The 18,891-nt window shown below is 39.2% G+C and overlaps 1 protein-coding gene across 3 annotated transcripts; it reads right to left on the bottom strand.

Moving 5' to 3' along the window:
* Positions 1-3,590: 3,590 nt before the first annotated feature.
* Mbip (MAP3K12 binding inhibitory protein 1) lies at positions 3,591-17,371 on the bottom strand. Of its 3 annotated transcripts, none has more exons than XM_075947751.1 (9): positions 17,187-17,371; positions 13,685-13,804; positions 11,761-11,979; positions 11,576-11,672; positions 9,148-9,213; positions 8,761-8,913; positions 7,233-7,330; positions 5,439-5,477; positions 3,591-4,209 (listed from the first exon to the last, which is right to left on the bottom strand). In XM_075947751.1, exons 1-9 carry the CDS (start codon positions 17,313-17,315, stop codon positions 4,102-4,104), a joined length of 1,029 nt encoding a protein of 342 aa, XP_075803866.1. In that variant the 5' UTR covers positions 17,316-17,371; the 3' UTR covers positions 3,591-4,101. The 3 variants fall into 3 exon arrangements, with proteins under 3 accessions (XP_075803866.1, XP_075803867.1, XP_075803868.1); XM_075947752.1 differs by having other exon boundaries at positions 3,960-4,206; XM_075947753.1 differs by lacking the exon at positions 7,233-7,330 and having other exon boundaries at positions 4,054-4,209.
* Between the last annotated feature and the right edge of the window lie 1,520 nt (positions 17,372-18,891).

The following is an 18,891-nucleotide window of genomic DNA, read 5'->3' as shown; positions in this document are numbered from 1 at the left end:
AAGCTGTGAGTTTAAGAACATTTGAAGCATTTTGTCCTATAAGGATGGATGGGATAGTTTTTAAGTGTCCCTATTCATATTTGAGACTTTATTTAATCTGCATGGCCCCCTCCACCGATAACCTGCTCCTGCAGGTGGCCCACAGGATACAGCCAATACTTGGTTGGAATGTCACTGTCACCAAGAAGGCACAGCTAGGTCACAGAAGGGCTCACTCTTGTACATCCTGTGGATTCGGACACAGTGTGCTGACGTCTACCTGCCACCTCAGCGTCTTAGCCTCCCGATGCCCTAAGCCCATCTGCTCTGCCTACTCATCCTGGATTCTTTGGCTCCCCAACAACATGCTGTCCACTGGCCTTTGGCCTCCTGTCAAGTAGTCAGAACTGTATCTGTGAGGTCTCCAGAGTCACTTCTTTTACCTAGAAATATGCAATTATGTTTCTTCATCTGCTGACTGCTCTTTTCCTTTTAGGGCTCAGTAACGCTCCCTTTTACACACAGAAAGCAGTTTGCCAGACACTTTAAATGCTTCCTTTAAAAGAAGTAGAAGTATGTACATGGGTGCATTTTGCAATCTGAGAATTTTTCTCATTTTTTTTTTAATTCATTCCTCCCAACTAAAGCTTCCTGGAGGAAGGGTGTTCAGGGGAGCAATTTCATAGATATTTAAATTTCTTGGAATCACTTTTTAAAATCTATGAAAGTTATTTGCTTATATACATAGATATAATTTTAACTTTGGAACTACTTAAGAATTTAATGTTAAGCATATGAATGTTACAGAAATATTCAGATTTTCAAAATAGTTAGCTGTCAACATATCAGAAAAAATAAATATCATTTACCATCTAGTTCTAATGAATCTTAAGATTTAAATAAAGTAAATGCATTTAAAGCCATTTTCTGAGCAACTTATAGAAGCATTGAGTTTTAAAATCCTTTTTAGAAACCACTAAAAGCTCAGACATAGTAAACACAATTTTTCTTATTTTCTTGGGTTTTAAAGTGTCCATACTTGACATGAGTAATGAAGGGCAGCTAATAACTACGTGCTCATCACGTGCCACAGCAAAGGTGAAGCAAATCCATTTCAGGAAACTGAGTCGGGAGAGAGACCATCTTTAGAGCCCCTCTGAATTTACCTGATTGCATCCACAGTCATGAAAGTCCTGTTTTCTTTTAGAACTTATCATTCTAGTTAAAACCACAACAGCACCTTAAATGTATTCCTTGAAAGCTGTGGGTGTGGGTGTATGAGGGAGCGGGGAGAAGATGGTCTATCCAGACTCAGTCTCTTTTGAACTATGATGCACTTCGGGCTGTGCGAAAATGGGAAGATATTATGATAGTCATCATCCATTGTGCTGGTACATTATCCTTTATTTCATTTTTAGTCTTAGCATAGTTGAGAATAACTGTTGATTAATTCCTGTGATTTAAAAAAACACCCAAATGTTTCAAAAAGATGTAGGAAAAAATAATGCATTAAGTTTTCAAAATAGATCTCTCAAGAGTCTAAAGAACCTATACTGGAATAAATCCTTGTCCTTTTAAGGATATCCAACTTAAGATATAATATAAATAATATAAGTAATGAATGTATGTCAGTTCTTTTAAAACAAAATTTTAGACTTTTTTTTGTGTGTGCTTTAGGCGTGTTTGCTGTAAGCACACACGTGTACCACATTTGTCTGGTGCCCGCAGAGTTCTGAAGAGGGTATCAGATGACCCGTTACATGAAGCTGTGAACTACCAGGTGGGTGCTGGGAACCAAACCCCGTTCTCTGTGACAGCAAGAGCTTTTAACCACTGCGCCAGCTGTCCAGTTCCCAAATATCAGCTTCCTTAGCTGTAACTCCTACTGAACATGTTGTTGATGGGCTGAGAGATGCTGTCTTTATGATCATAAAATATTTTCAGTTAATGTACACTTGAGAATTTTTTCTCAGTAAACTGAAAATTTTAGAAAGACCCATCACACGATTATCAGTGTAGAACACAGGCCAGGGGGTTCCAGCCCATTTTCTTTGTGGCAACAACCTTCATTTATTCCCTAAAGGCCTGGTCACACATAGCAATTTTTGTGTTTGGAGATCCTATCAAGCAAGACATCATTATCCTGGGGTAGACATTGACACACACACACACACACACACACACACACACACACACACACACACGTCTTCTGCCCCTTCCCCCCAGCTATTACAAGAGAAAGAACACTGGAGACCAAGTGTTCTCAGTCATAACTTCAAAGCACCCACAGAGGCCAAGTCTGCAGCAGGATCTACTTCCAGAGAGCAGATGCTTCCTACACGAGTGTTTCTTTTTTTTTTGTTGTTTTTTTTTGTTTTTCGAGACAGGGTTTCTCTGTGGTTTTGGAGCCTGTCCTGGAACTAGCTCTTGTAGACCAGGCTGTACACGAGTGTTTCTTATGAGCCCACTCAAGACCTTGGGCGTCTCAAGGTCCAAAAGACTCTGGCTTGTAAATATCCAGCTGCAACAAGAAGTTAGGGAAGTTCAGCCCATTAGGAAACACTAGAAAAAGTGTAACCTGGGATTGACTAGGAAGGTTTTGCTGTCCCCGGAAGCAAGTCTTTTTCTAACCATTTACCATACTCTCTTCTTCTAAGGACAACACCATTAGGAAGAAACAGATGGGGCGAGGAATGGTGTCAAGTAACAAAAAGCCCTAGAGGAATGGTCATTAGGTAGCTTGGATTAATCTTCCTCCCTAAACTCCTGGTATCACTTTTCAGTGAGCGATGCACTCAAAAGGACAAAGGCTGACAGTCTACTAGCCTAGAATAGTTATTGCCAGGACCTTATACTGGACGAGTTTATCTACACTAGCGGACACGGCATGGGACCAAGTCCTGGCTTTTTCAGCAGGTTCCAGACGCAGCAGTAAGCAGTGGTTCTCAGAGTTGGGATGACACTCTGTACCAGAGCTAATCAAAGACAATTAGAAGAGGTTGAGTTTATAAAGACAGAGCTATTGTCTCAGCTCACCTGGGGAAGTAAAAGTGGACAGGCTATTTTATAACTCTTCAAGCACAGGGGGCTGGAAAGAGCAGCCAGTAGTGAGAATATCCAGACTGCATGAATGATCTAAGTAGTAAAGAAAAAACAAAGAGGGAGAGCAGAAAACAGCGAGTTAGGGAACAGAACAGTCAGGGCAATGAGCCAGACTGACTGCTGGAGACATTCTGAATCCACATGTTTAGCTATGCTCCCCCAGGTAAGCTCCATACTCCTGAGTCTTTCCTAACCTCTCTTCCTTTACAAGTGATCTGAGGTGCATTTCTGATGCTTGGGTCCAAACGGCTCTCAGACAGCTACATGCAGCTGTATCTTTCACATGCTGTTTCCAGCCGTGGTAATGAAACCTCTCTGTGACGGCCTTCTTACTGTCCAAGGAGGGATGCCTGTTAGACACTAAGGTTTACTAGGCCACTCCTTCAGGACAGACCAGCATGGTCATGCAATCTTCACAGTCGTCAGTGAGGTAGGTTCTCCTGTCATCCCCCTTTAGAGAGCAGCAAAGCAGGGCACAGAGATTAACTCGCTCAAGGCCACACAGTCAATAGTGATAAAGCTGATCGATTCTTTATTTATAATACAAAAGACATATAAAAATTATATACATGCATTTGTCAGGGTTTTTGTCAGTAAAATTTTGATAATCGCCCACTATGTACAAAATACTAATATAAACTAAGAAAATAACCATTCAATATTATAAATACAAACTAAGAAATTGGCTATTCAATGTTACAAATATAAAGTCCTTTTAAATACAACTATCAAAATAATAATCTCTGGTGGACCACCAAAAGAAGTTCTTCCAAATTAAGTTTTTCAATATCTAAGATGCCTCCTTTAAAACAGAAGGAAATAGATTCGAACAGCGCGATCTTCAAGGTTCACATCATCTCCAAACACTGGAACACCTGATTATTTGCTGCAAGCCAGACTCATGTTAAAATAAACCTTGACCTCACAGCGAAGTTTATATTCATAAACACACTGCAAATCATTAAAGACATGTAAGCTGCACGCACATGCATCCTGAAGGAAGGCGTGATGAGGCAGTTCTCATGGAAGGTGGTGAGCTGCCATGGACTCTGCTTCTCTTGATTTTCTGAGCAATGATCGTTTGAGGGCACTAATTTTCTCGTCCAGCTCAGCCAGTGAATAGTTCTGCTGGAAACAAGACGAAGACACTTAAGTTTCCTCATGCAGACAGAGTGCTAAGTGAACCATACACACCTGACTACCCAGCAGCATATTAGTGCGTGGTGACTATAAGACTGGCAGTTCTGTATGGCGACTGTGCCATAATTTAACGGTTTCTATTCCTTCTGGGCTGTAACCATTTGCCTGACGTGTGAGGCCCTGGATCCTAGCCCGGCAACACAGAACAAATGCATATATAAACGCAGTGCCATGCTGCCCTGCTTCTTCCCTAATGACAAAGCACTCGTGGAGTTTTTATGCTTTGAAAGACTAAAAAAAAAAAAAAATTGTAAATACAAAACAAAACTCCCGTGAAAAACAAACAGTGAAGAATTAGCTTAAAATACCCAGAACTTTCCTCCTGAGGGACTAACTACATCTGGGAAACAAAGGCTGCTCTTAAGAACGAACTCAAAAATTTACAATAAATATTTAACAAGCTAATCTGAGGAATATGTAGTACAGGCTGGCCTTGAACTTCTGACCCTTCACCATTCTCCTGAGTGCTACAATTTAAAAAGTTTATCATTAAGGCTAGCAAAATCATACTATTATTTCAAACTGAACTAATAAGGTACTTGGCAGAGAACTAAGCTGCAATAGCCTTTGTGTGTGAGAGGGGTCAGGAGTGTGTGTTTGTGCATACACGTGCCTGTGGAGGCCAGAGACTAACAAAGGGTATCCTCTTCAACTGTTCCCCACCTCACTTTCTGAGACAGGGTCTCTCATTGAACTGGCCAGCAGGTGACCCAGTAAGCACACACCTCCCAGTGCTGAGGGAACAGACCTACAACACTATGCCTGCTTTGGATGCAGGTGCTAGGGGCTGAAACGCAGGCCTCTTGAATGTGCTATAAGTACTTTGCCCACTAAGCTATCTCCCTGGTCATGAAATCACCCTCTTTTTGATTTAGATAATGCTAATTAGTAGTGCCCACAATAGGGAAAGTGGAAAGAGACTGAAGTTATTAGGGCATTTGAGTGTTTTCTAACCTAAATATTCTTCAATTAAAAACAAGCAAAGATTTTTATATTGAGTTAGCCTGTTGGAGTCATTCTACCCTCTTAAGGTAAAACTATCCCTAATTCAACCTAAAGTCTGCCAAGGTACGGCCTAAATGCAGCCAGAGTAGACACTTTCATTACTAAGATAAAAAGCTCATCAATCTATTCCGAAGGAAGACACAGTAACTTACTTGTGGGGGTTGGACTTTTCTTCTTTTTCCAGAGAAGTTCTAGTTTAAAAGTAACAAAATAATCATTATTTAGAAAATATCATCATTACTTCCTTTATAGAAGACCGCAATACACAAACAGCCTCTGGGAACCCAAAGCAGAGCTCCAAACTTCCCAAGCATTGTCTACAAAGTTACAGGGGCAGAGGAGGGCGCTGTTACTGTGCAACAGTGTAACAGCAAGCTCCTCTGCAAAGACCCCCTTCCCATTCCTTCCCAGCCAGTCACAAGTCCGGGAAACTGGGAAAGAGGTGCTCTTAGAATTTTCTACTTGGATTCTTTTAAAAGAATCTTCCCATTCTGGGAAACTGACCACGGGAAGCAACAGTGGATAGAGGCAAAGGGAATTTGGTATACTGCACTAAACACACACACACACACACTTGCAAACAGACATCTCTGACCACTGAAAGCACTGTGACTGAGACAACAGCTCCTTATCCACTGTGTGACTCAAAGGAGTGTCTACTGATGGAGGAAGGTCATTGGCTAATAAAGGAACTGCCTTGGCCCACGTTATTGGTTAGGACATAGGTAGGTGGAGTAAACAGAACAGAATGCCGGGAGGAAGAGGAAGTGAGGTCAGACCCGACAGCTCTCCTCTAGGGAGCAGACGCCTCAGGAGAGACGCCATGCCCTGCTCCCAGGCAGACACTCGCGATGAAGCTCCGACCTAGAATCTTCCAGGTAAGACTGGTGCTCACAGATTATTAGAGATGGGTTGATCGGGATTTCAGAATTAGCCAGTAAGGGCTAGAGCTAAAAGGCCATGCAGTGATTAAAAGAATACAGTGTCTGTGTAATTATTTCGGGGCATAAGCTAGCCGAGCAGGTGGCTGGGGTGTTGGGGACGCAGCCCCGCCGCCCATATTACTACAGTCTACCTCACCCCAATGCTCTTGCTTAGAAGCTGACATGCACACGGCCCAACTGTAGCTAATGAGAAAGGATGGGGAACAAGGAGGAATTTTCTGCAAACTTCTCTTCTGAGAAACAAAGAACAGTCCCTGTGGGCCACTACTGTATGTGGATAAAACACCTAACGTTTATAGCAGCCTTGCCATCTACCAAAGGAAGAAGCCAACACCAGACAGAGCCAAGAGGAACTCAAGTATTTCTCAACCATGACTTTGCCACAAGATCAGCCCTGAGGTCTGTGTCTCACTGTTTTATAATTTCCATACTGCTTGAGTGGGTTTAGATTCATATTTCTTACAGATGGGCTAAAAAGACAGCACAGTGGTGGAACACTTGCCCTGCATGACCCAATTCTTTTTATACTTTCGTCTTAGTTCACAACATCAGAAACCACTGTGTGGAAATTTGAAAAGGAACATTCTGGCAAAAATTCCTTGGCTGCTACCAAAGGGGTCAGTCAGGGAACCATGGCTGACTTCGTGTCATGAAGTCAACCTAACAGTCGAGCAGTGACTTTTTCTACAAATATTCAACAAATTGAAAGAAAAAAAAAAAAAAAACAACAGCCACAGAAGCCACCAAATTATAGAAACTTCAATGCTATATCCAGAGGCTTTTTATCTTCTCCAGGCAGGGATTTACTGAAAGCATTTAGCAGGGAAGTGACTTATGAAAACAGTATTTGCAAAGATTTATGATAGGTTAGCAATACGACATTAACCAAGAGTGAAGAGACAGTGCCATGTTAGTTTAACATGGATCAATTGAGTGTACTAATACATGACAAAGATTATAAACCAAAATAAGACTTTGTTTTTAAAAGACATCAGTACTTACTACAGATTGAAAGTATTCAGGAGAGATGCCTTCCAACTCAAGGATTTTATCTTCAAGCTTCTTAATTCTCTGATAAATGTCTCTTGGTACTGGACCACCTAAATTCATGAGGGAAAAATGCCAAAATCTTAATAATTCTGTTTTATCATTTTTATACTTAAAATACTATGTATACATAAGAACAAAAACACTTAAACTTAGGAAAAAGCAGAGAGGAAAGCAAAATAAACTGAAACCCTGAACTCATAGTTTCACCCTGAGTTGCAATTTCACTGAGTTCTGTGAGACAAATTATAGACTCTGCTTTCTAAATATTGCTTATGCGCCTTACGATGCTACAAGTGTTATACAAAATTCATTTTATGAGCTACTGAAAATAGTGTTTCTAATAGGTGTTGGTAGATCCTTAGAAGGTAGTCGCTCAGCAGTGACAAGACAATTCCACGTGATGGCTGTGTTCGTCCTATCATTTCCTGCAAATTCTACTTCCAGGACCTTGAGAAGCAATGAGAGGGGTTTTCCCATAATTCTCCACTGTACTTCTTTTTGAGGAGGGCAGGGTGTATTGAAGATACTTAGACATCAGGGTCATTATTATACTCAGATTCTTTCTACTCCTTCAGACATCACCACTGTGACTTGCTTGGTCTAGACCCCAGTCTCTCTGGTAAGTACTGCGTCTGCTATGTGTTTGAGAGTTACAGAGAACTATTAAAGAATTTTTAGCCAGGTAGAAACAAGATGAGATACAAGCTTGAAAAACTGCAATTTGGCCATGGGGTGAAAAATAACCTAGAGGAGGGAGTTTAGTGACAAACTCTTTGTCTGTCTCTTGTCACCCCAGGACAGAGATTACAGGCGCTTCATCTCCTGCAGTAGCTGTGCAGAGGGAAGCAGAGACATGTAGGAACATTTAGGAAGAGAATCATGAGCATGGTAACTAACAGGGAAGACTGTGTTTGCTTCCCCGTTCTCACTCACTCTGACATCCTGGGCAAGCTGCTTGAGCTCTGAACTTCAGTCTGCGCCTTTCCTGCAGGAACAGCACACACTTCCACAGAGTACTGTGGCATAGGCAGGACACTTTCACAGAGAGAGTGTTGTTCAATAAATATGGGTTCACTTTTCCCCTGCGCTTATTCATTTATGTTTATTGTCGGGAGTGCACTGAGGACCAGGGCCACATTTATCTATCTGTTGTACCTGGCAGGGTGGTTAAGAACATAGGAGTGGTCAAAGGAGTTCTGAAGTTGGCCTCAGCAATGCATTACATTCATTTCCTGTTGGCACTTCAGTAACCGAGGCTGACAGTCTACTCAGAATTTGTTTCCCAGTTTAGAAAGCGGAATGTGCGGGGAGAAAAAGCAGAACACCAGACCTTTATAGATTCCTCACCAGCAGCAACTGTTTCACGCACCTAGAATAAGGGCTTTACAAGGAATGTTCAAGGAAAATTCGGAAGCTAAATGAATCTAATTTCCTTAAGACTTGAAAGTCACATTCCAGAATGCCACCGAACTCTACTCACCCGTCTGCAACCGCAGGTGAGCCTCGATGTTCTGGAGCCGCTCTTCCACGGCCTGATTCCCACAGTCTCGAAGCGTGCCTGGAGGCTTGTGACCTGACCCCGGAATTCCTTCTGGTCTGGTCTGTGGTCCATATGTATTCACAACTCTAGAAACTAAGTTAAGAGACTTTTAGGTCCATGTGAATTTATGTTTCAAAAACAGAAATTCTCTCTCCCTAACAGTATATTTTTTCCCATAATGGTCACCTAATCAAAAGCTCAAAAAGGAAGAAAGGCAATGCTTTTGTTTTAGAATAAAGTTTAGATAGGAAAAGTATTTCTATTCCATATTGTTATGAAGCTCCACGAACTTCTGCCAGTGACAGATATCATACGGCAGCTACTTACCCTTGACATGACTTTTAAATCCAGGATAAGGAGTAAAGACGGCATCAGTTCTTGCACAACTATTTTCTAGGGAGAATTTGGATGAATTTAGTTCAAATATATTCTTAATTACAAATGTATGAAATTATGATAAACTTCTAATAATTCATATTTTCTCAAGAAAGAATTTAAAATAAAAATAATATAACTGCATTACTATCACATAGACTAGTCTGGGTGATCTTTATCCTCTGAAGTGAATCACATGTGATATTTTTATGTAATGTTCATATTCATATATAGAAAAACCATTAACATTAAATGTCATAACTTCTGATAGCTATTACTAAGTTCCATTGACCTTTGGAAAAAAAAATCCACATATTCTAGAGTACCATATTCAAACTCCATTATAGAAACAGAAACCAATTTACCAGATTATCTTTAAAAACTTTCAGCATTTTTGTTATTACCAAATTAGTGAACATCTTACAGAGGGATGGATTGATTGGATATTTTATACTTCTTTTTTAATCTTCAGATAAAAAAGGACACTGAAGTCTCAAGTACAATACACATAGAGACTTCAAGTACAGCACACACTTCACCTCTGTTCCTAGATTTCCAATGTTTATTTAAAAATTCCTCCTCAGAAGGCATCACATCTCTTAATCTTACTTTTAAAAAACTGTAATTTTAAAAAAGACATGTAAAATTTCCCAATATTTTTACCAAAGTGAAACCTGTAATTTCTTTAATTAACAAATAACTTATATGGAAAGAAATTAGAGATACATTAACAAAATGCATACTATTAAATATTAGTATAATTGTAATCTATAAACACACTATATAATAAATAACATATAGAAATATATGCTAATATTTGAAGTAACAGTAAAATTATACATTGGCAGTAAATTTTCTGTTAAATTCCCATCATTATTTTATAAAAAATGGGTACAAAACGATTTAAGAGTCTTTTGTTATTCCATGAAATCTGATTTTTAAAAATAATATTTTTCTTAGATCAACTGAAAGGTCTTTAAAATACACTAACACATGAAAATGTATTTTTTTAAGCTTAAGTTTAACACATCTGTGATAAGACAAAACTAAACAAAATTGAAAACCCACTTAATATTTTATATTTAAAGACTAAACAGACTCATTTTCTTTTCCTTGGAAACACCTCAATATATATATAAGGGGCCTATACTTCTCTATTCTTTCTATTCTTTCATTGGTCTGAGGGTATTAAAAAAAAAAAAGCTATGATCCATCCCAGGGCTAGAGTCCAAATGCAGAGCCATCAGCAAGAAGTGCAGCCTGGTGTGGGGACAGTGAATGAGTGCTAGTCACTCTCACAGCAATTCTTGCGAGCACTGTTTGGAGCCAGGAGGGATTGAATGGGCCACGGAGTCCTGCTGAGCATTTCAATTCTTGTCAATTTCTATCCCCTGATGGTTTATAATAATAGAGTTAGCAGGAAGTACAGAGGAATAACATTAGTGACACACGCACTTGCTCCCTCAACAAACCCTTTCTCTTGAGGTGCGCACAACTGGACTGGCGTACCTGAGATTTTGCCACTGTTATACCTGTTCTAAAATGCTAAATCTAGAGAGCCACAAAAGCCAACAGTGAAAAAGTTAAGTTTAGAACCCAAAGCGAGCTTACATTATTATGTTAAGAGCATCCTGTATCAATGTGATTATGAATCACTTCCAGGTTCAACTGACAATTCCATGCTTATAATCATTAGCCAAGAGATATTAAAGGCAATAAGAAAAACTGTGGTCCAATTACAAACATTCCTCCATATGTTTTTCCTAAGATCACAAGGAAAACTGACTATGAACTATGGCAGTGCCAGACAGTGTGTGGTGCTCTGCAGGCACATTGCCAGACCTGAAACACTGCAGCAGCATATGAAGAGGGAAAGGAGACTGAGGAAAACCAGCAAAGGTCTGCACAACAAAAAAAGGAAAAACACCGAGGACTCCAGTCTTCATGGCAAGCTGGAGAGATCCATGATGAGACTCTGGAGTAAAGGGAAAACTGCCCCCTCTTGAGGATGCTACCAGCTTTACTAAATGCACTGAATTAACATAATTCCACAGGTACATTTACAGATCTGAATGTCATATTGCTTTGTTCTTCCTGACAGCGAGTCTAAACACCGCCACCCAACATTCACCGTCACTTTCAGCTTCTCCCACCCGCAGTAAACATGACTCTGCAGTTTACCTCCACTTGACTTTTGTGTAACCAAAATGAAAATCAGCTTGACGACACTGCCCATTACTAAATAAAACTCTACTGCCTTAATTACCAACTAAAAACTTGTAAAACTGAATTTTGTTCTTAATGTTATTCATGTTTAAGACAAAATACTACAGCACTTGTCAAAATATTTAAAATCCTATAAAAATAAACTTCTAGTTACCTTGATTACAATCAATAACATTGCAAAATTCCCTGACGTTGTTTTCATTGATTTCAGCTTGTTTTCTTTCAATAAATGCAGATATTCTCCTGTCAATCTACAAACAACAAATATTTTAACAATCAAAACACAACAGAACTCTTAAAAGTAATGTCTCCGCCCCACCCTGCACCACTCAAACTTACTTCTGCTTTCCCAGCCTTTATCTGAACAACTTCTGGATCAAAATGGATTTGTGTCTTTTTCACATCCAAATCACAGTCTCTGAGCTTTCCTTCATCCAGTAGGTCCCCAGTGGGATGGTTAGCATTTAGTTCACTCTTGGTCTCCGTTTCTGTCTGTCTGAGCTCTTCAACAGCAGTTGAATTCTCTTTAATTAAAGACTGAAGTTTTGCTAAAAAAGGCTAAAAAGAACACAGTGACATCTGCTCAGGTTCAAACTACTCTAAATTTGTGATATATTTATATAAACGGGTACTGAGTAAATGACTATAAACATAAATGACAGGGATAAACAGGTCTGACTATACACGTGTTTGCTGCTTTCTATTACTATCGCCCTTATCGTTTGCTGTAAAAGTACTTAAAAAAAGAAACAGAAAGAAAACCTGAGGAAATTTAAATCTTTCTTTGAGGAAATCATTCTGTCACTCATCTTTTATTTTGTGCCAAATCAAAGCCTTTAGTCTCTGGCCTGGATGCCTCTTAATTAACACGTCACTCAGAGCACTAGGAGTAGCGTTCTCTCCTTAGCAGGAGAGCAGTGCTCTCTCTCACTCAGCGATGCCCTGCATTATCACAGGATCTGGAGATTCTCCACTTCAAAGTGCAGTTGGCCAAAATGAATGAGAGCACGGATATGAAGTATGTAGGTGTTACACTAAGTGAACAGCCAGCCTTTTTCTGACATAGTGAGATATCTTATTGGGTCATGAAATGAAATTTTACAAAAGAAGATGAACAATGGGAGAAGAAAGAAAAAAATGAAACAAAACAAACAAAACACGCTACAAAGACCCCTGGCTGGAAACAGCTCATTCTAACTAGAGTGGGTTTAAAATAAATGGTTCTTCATAATGGAAATTCACTTACTTCTGTTCTTCTAGCCATCCCCACCCCAACATGGTCCACATTTGAGTTCTACAGCTCACTGCCTGCCCTTTAAACAAACTGTTAGCTGTTATTTATTTATTTTTATCATGAAACACAGTTAAACATTCTCAAAAAGTCAATGAATGCAAGGTTGAAAATTAACACATTATTCCTAAACAATATCCCGATCATTTTTCATACAATTTTGCTTCCATTGTCTGCTACACTAAACACTCTTCTGAAACCTCATGACATCTTAAACACAGCAGAGTGACCGGGAAAATGGTTCTGCTCATCCTTGGTGCTTCACACTTCACTCTGACTCAAGAGAACCTGCAACTCCATCAATTACACTTGCAGAGATGTTCAACAACAACCAGCAAGGCCACAACACTGTTCATTTCTTAAACTGAAATATTAAAAAATGTAACAATACCATTATAAATAATTCAATATTGACTTCCAATATCAAGGGTAAATTATTTCAAATTATTAAGAGGAAATAGTGACTGGCTACTCACTAAGATGAAACATTAATGTCACAGAAATTACTTTCTTTTTAAAAACTATGCTGAAACTGTTTAATTGCAATAGACACTCCAGGATGTGTCATGCTGGGATAATGCCACTTCTTGAACCACTGAAAGCACTCCATGAGCCTCCAAACTCACCCAAGGCATGGAATCATTATCATAGCATGACTCACACCTGCCGTGTCTTATTGCTTAATTATAACCCACCATAGATGAACTGTATTGAATTTTCAGCAAAGCCTAGAATTGAATAGAAATGCATTTATTCAATTTCATACCCACATTGGCCTATTGGGCTTATATCCTATAACTATCATGATCACTGGCGAAACGGACACACCTAGACTCAATACAGATTTACATAACCTTCATTAATAGCACTGTTAAGAGTGTTGAGGTAGCACTGGCAAATACTGCAGCTAATTTAACTGTAATTAATTTCTATTTTCAATACCCCAGTAAATATTTCTAATATGAAATTTACCTGTAAATACAGAACGTGCTGCTCAAGTGCAGTAAGAACCAACGCAGGCTGGGACGCTGAGAGGCTCTGCAGCCTGTTCCAATCGATTGTAATTTTCACCACATCATCTCTGAGGTTAAGCTTCAAAGGGGCAAACCAGCAACATCACAAAAATTACACGATTAAGCTGTATATCTGGGATTATCACAAAAATAAGATTTCTATGGAGTAATGCATGCCTATTTGCTTGAAGTTACTAAGTTTCAATGACATAATAAATACTTTACCTAGCTGCCATTTTAAAAATCAAAGGGTGCAGCTTTGAAACAAATGAATAAAAGCACGTGCTATTACTCTAATTCTGTTCCTATGTGTGTATCATGGGGCCATCTTCGAGGGGAAGCCACTCACGAAAGATAAAAAGATGAACCCTCTTTTGATACTTGGGTATCTAAAATACCTTTGGAAAGTGTCCAAAAACAGATCTGCCCTAGCGGGACTCCTACTAATTCCAGCTAAGCATTCAAGAGAGGAAGCACAACTGCTTTACACAAGGTCCAGAAAGTGCACTCTCTTTGTTCCACACAGACACATGCCTAAAATATCCATGACTTCAAAGCCTTTTCACTTTTGTTGTTTTCAAATTTAACCAACTCAAAAAAAAAAAAACAACTTAAAACTCAAGTAATTATTTCAAATAAAAATCAAAGTATTAGTTACGAAATTGTTCAGCTGAAAAACAAGTGCTTTTCCACAGCAGTAAAACAAATGACCAGAACGGGATGTCCAGTGTTTCCAAAGGATTTTCTAGTAAAATGTAAGTCTCATTATATGAAAATTTCTCATCAGCTAGTGATTTATTAGAACAAAACTATATTCAGGAAACTACCAAGAACCTGAATATAAAATTAATGTCCCCAAATCAGTCAAAACTTTAGAAGAGAAGCTTCCATCTGTGCTCACTTGACTGAGTATGAGGGAATCCCTATAAACTTCCTAAGGACAGACTCCATAGTGGAAGCAAGTATCTTATTTTGCAAGAATAACTTATGGAAAATTAGCCATATTTTCCAAAGTAAAGATACAAGTTTCATGAGTTCAAATGTAAATAAAATGAGATTTATAATGTAAGAATAAAAAAAAACATAAATCACTGTCTATGAAACCAAAGAAATCTCAGGTTCCCAAGCTAAGCACTCTACTGTATAACAGTTATAGACACTTATTGCTCAGACCAGAAGCATTAGAAGTCCCATACTTGGCAGACATAGGAAATATGAAATTTTACATAGGCTATACTGGCAAAGATAAGGTTATAACTAGGTTAAGATCTGATGTTAGGATTAATTAGTAAGACTAGTACATTCATCAATGTGCACGAAAATAATCCATCAGCATGTGTTGACAGTCCTCCAAGAGATCTATAGTTGATTATGGCAAATTTAGACGGTTTGGGAAAAAAACAGGCAAAGCTTAAACCAGAGCAAGGCATCACATTCTCTAGAGAAAGTAAGTGTAGAAAAGCAATCTTAATGGTTGGATCATATCCTCATAGCAATTCAGCAGAATTATGTAAGTCTTTAAAGGAAATTCAAGATACTCAGGCTTTTATGGAAACTAAACAATAATGTCATCAATTAATTTAAAAATGACCCCCAAATACATCCAATTATTCATTCAGCAAATTCCTCATTAACAATATGAACTCTATGCATTTTTACCTCATAACTCTTGGAACAGCAACCAGACACCCAAAAATTTCTATTAATACACTATTAACATAGATTAATCAATTATGTAAATTCAGTAGAAACATTACTATTTTAAAAAACCTAAACTAACAGATCTTTAGCTTGATAACATGGGCCAAAGAAAGGAAAGAAATACTTTTTAACAATTCAGTTTTATACTTTCAATTGAAAAGTACTAATAATTCAATGATACTTCAGATGAACTTAGGCATGTTACAATTTACATCTTAAAAATCCTTTTAATTTGTTGCAAAAGGACACACTCCCCACGGGCAACTTATACGTGTGTATGGCTTAAATCATACATCTCGAAGTACATGATATTATTAAAGTAGCATTTAATTGATTTTTTAAAAAAAATCTTATATTTGACACTTGTACAAAAGCCCCTTTATTTGTTACGAAAACCTCACTTTCTCTAAACAGTTTTTGGCAGGTGGCATAAGTTAAGATTTAATCATTACTCCACTTGAACCTTTAAATAAATTCATTAAAATTTTGAAAAATTAAATACGCAAAATTTAGATATTCAAATCTTTTTATCAATGTACATTATTTTTACAACTTCTAAACATAATGAACGAGAATATTTTTTATTTTTTCTCATCTTGACAGTAGAATATGAATGAATAAGTCTTGAAGTTACAAATTCATGCCAAAAAAAGTTCTCTGACTTTTGAACTTTTAAAGATCTGGGTTATTACCACTGATATGTTAATAGGGAAAGTGCTTAAGACTTTGAAACTTTTTTTTGGTAAATTATGCAATTGAGTTTAAAAGTTTTAATGTTTAGAAGATCACTACTATTGCCTCATAACATTAAAGTGAACATACAGCTTAAAGTAGTTTGCCAGTTAAAATAAACGTACTAATGTTTTAAAATGTTTATTAAACTAATTTTTACAAGATTAATTTTTCATCCATCTAAGGGTTTTAAAATAATTCTCAGAAATCAGGCTAACGCCCTCCTGTCATAGGTTCCACTGCTCTGGACACAAACGTGGGCTGTTCCATTTCATAGACTAGATCAGCCCCCAGACAAACCAGAAAACACGTCTGACAAAATACTTCTAAAAGTGGGCAATCATACTTTTGCTTCTTAGTAAAAATTAGCTTCATTATATCATAAACGAGTTTATCTAATAAAGTGACAGAACCTACCTTTTAAAATCGAATTTTACTATGACATTTCTGTAAGAGCAATCGATTTGCTAATAAATAGTTACACTTACACGACGGTGGTAATGAAGTTAGAATCGGTCATACATAATTCATCCAAAAATTTACACTAAAACTTAGGCACACTTATATTTTAAAAATTCTTATACATCACCCTGCCCATTTCAAAGAGTAACAGATGCAATAAATTAAAAGAGAAACAAAACCCAGAGTAAAACACGCCCTCAAGAGTGCAGATGGCACTTAGGAAAAGTTTCAGGCCATAATAACCAGTGAATTTCTGCAGTAAATACACGGGGGGCAGAAGGACCGTCAGCGCCAGGGGCCCCCCTCAACCCTCATCATCTCTCATGCACTGATTTTCTGCGAGCGTTCGGCGCCAGCACCCAGGTTTTCTCCAGACCTTGGTACTCACGCTCGGTCACCGCGTGTGCAGCTGGCTTCTCCCGGCCCCAGGCCGCTGGGCCCCGGCTCCTCCCGGTCACGGCAGCCGCGGGCAGCACCGGGCCAGAGGGCTCCGCGGCCCCCGCCTCCGAGAGAACTAGGGGGAGAGGACCGGGATGCTCCCCACCGCCCGCCGCACCTCCACTTACCTGTCCCGTCAGGGTGTGCAGGGAACGAAAGAGTTCGCAGAGCACCTCGCGGGTGAGGAGGGGGCTGGAGCTTCGCTCCGGGGTCCTCTCGCTGCTGCTAGAGGAACTCGGCTCCGCAGCAGCAGCCATGACACCTTCACGGCAGCCCCCAACCGCGGCGGCGAGCGCTCGCCCCCGCCCCTCCCTCGCGGGCTTCGTCGCACTGAGATGACGTAAAACCACAGCGTCTCCCTTCGCTCTGAGGGTAGGCCCCACCCTCTCCGTGTGACAGACACGCACGGGGACCAATCAAGAGCAAGATAGCCGCGCTCGGAGGGAATGTGGAGGGCTGACTATTGCGAGGTGGGACCTTCTGGTGATGTTTCTTGAGGGTCGCTGTGGCTTAGAAGTCTAGCTTGGCTCTTAGATGCTCCATGTGAATGCTGGCATATTGAGTTCCGCTATTAAAATTTAGGATGTTAACATGGCGACGTGGAGATGTCTTGGGAAAGAGTGGGTCAGCGATGGAGCGGGGACTTCTGGAAAATTCACCCAGGATGATCGTAGCTGATAGGACATTTTCATCCCTACCGGGTGTTTGACACTAAGAATGTAAGAAAAATAAAAGGGCTACATTATGCCTTATTTTCCTACCAGGAGAATACATTGGTGCCCACATCTGCAAAACAGTTTGTATCAAATTTCTAACTCGCAACAGTTGCTCAGTGCGATAACTGGACCCTCAGTCCTAAAATGGTTTCAGTATAAATCCAATAGAAATGTAAACCAACTAATTTCATGTAACCACACTCTTTCAAGTTAAGCTAGAAAACTAAATCTATACTCGTCAGGTATTATTGGACATCTTTATTAAAACCGAAAAGGTTATAATTTTATAAGGGAGAGTGCTATTAAAATTTTATAACAAGCTTAAGAGACAACAAAAGATTTAAAGCTTGTTGGGCGGTGGTGGCGCACGCCTTTAATCTCAGTACTCTGGAGGCAGAGGCAGGCAGATCTCTGAGTTCAAGGCCAGCCTAATCTACTTAGCGTTTTCCAGGACAGTCAGGGCTACAAAGAGAAACCCTGTCACCAAAACAAAGAAACAAAGCAAAACAAAAGCAACAAAAATATTAAAACCCTCATTTTGATAGTTCAGTACATTAAACATACAGAAAGTAGAGGTACAGACTTAACGTGCATTCTTTAGTTTGAGAACAGGCTGAGTGAATGAAGAAATAAGGAACCGAGAGACACCGAGATAAGGACAGGAAAAAAAAAATCAAAGAACTCCTTTGATCTGTCTAACGAGTCTCTTACTCAGTTACTTCTAAAAATTTCTGGTATCATCAGACTTAACAGAATCTTGAGAAAGCTTGCCTGTTTCCTCGCTAGCAGTAAGATTTAACACACCTGATAGCACTCCTGTCTTTGGTGATGGAGCCTGTGTGAGATGCGAACCCAAATCAAGCAAGCCTCTTAGTCAAGTCCCTTGTCCTTATAGCTAAAAGAAATTCACAATTTGTTGCACAGTTAGCACATTTTTGTCTCTTATTCTCTTGTTAATGGGGAATAATTGTTATGTGGAATCTAAGAGTCCTTGCTCTGTGCCAAGTAATGAACTTCAGATTTTTTTTAAAAATAAGGAACATTTTATTACCATTTGGGAATGATTAAGGTGCTGCTCATTCTTTGTCCTGACTGATTTTGAAATCCAAGTTTTTTA

Source organism: Microtus pennsylvanicus, chromosome 14 (assembly GCF_037038515.1).
Source record: "Microtus pennsylvanicus isolate mMicPen1 chromosome 14, mMicPen1.hap1, whole genome shotgun sequence".
Lineage (NCBI taxonomy): Eukaryota > Metazoa > Chordata > Mammalia > Rodentia > Cricetidae > Microtus > Microtus pennsylvanicus.
Note: the sequence above shows the minus strand (reverse complement) of the source record. Positions and strands in the feature narration are given on the sequence as shown.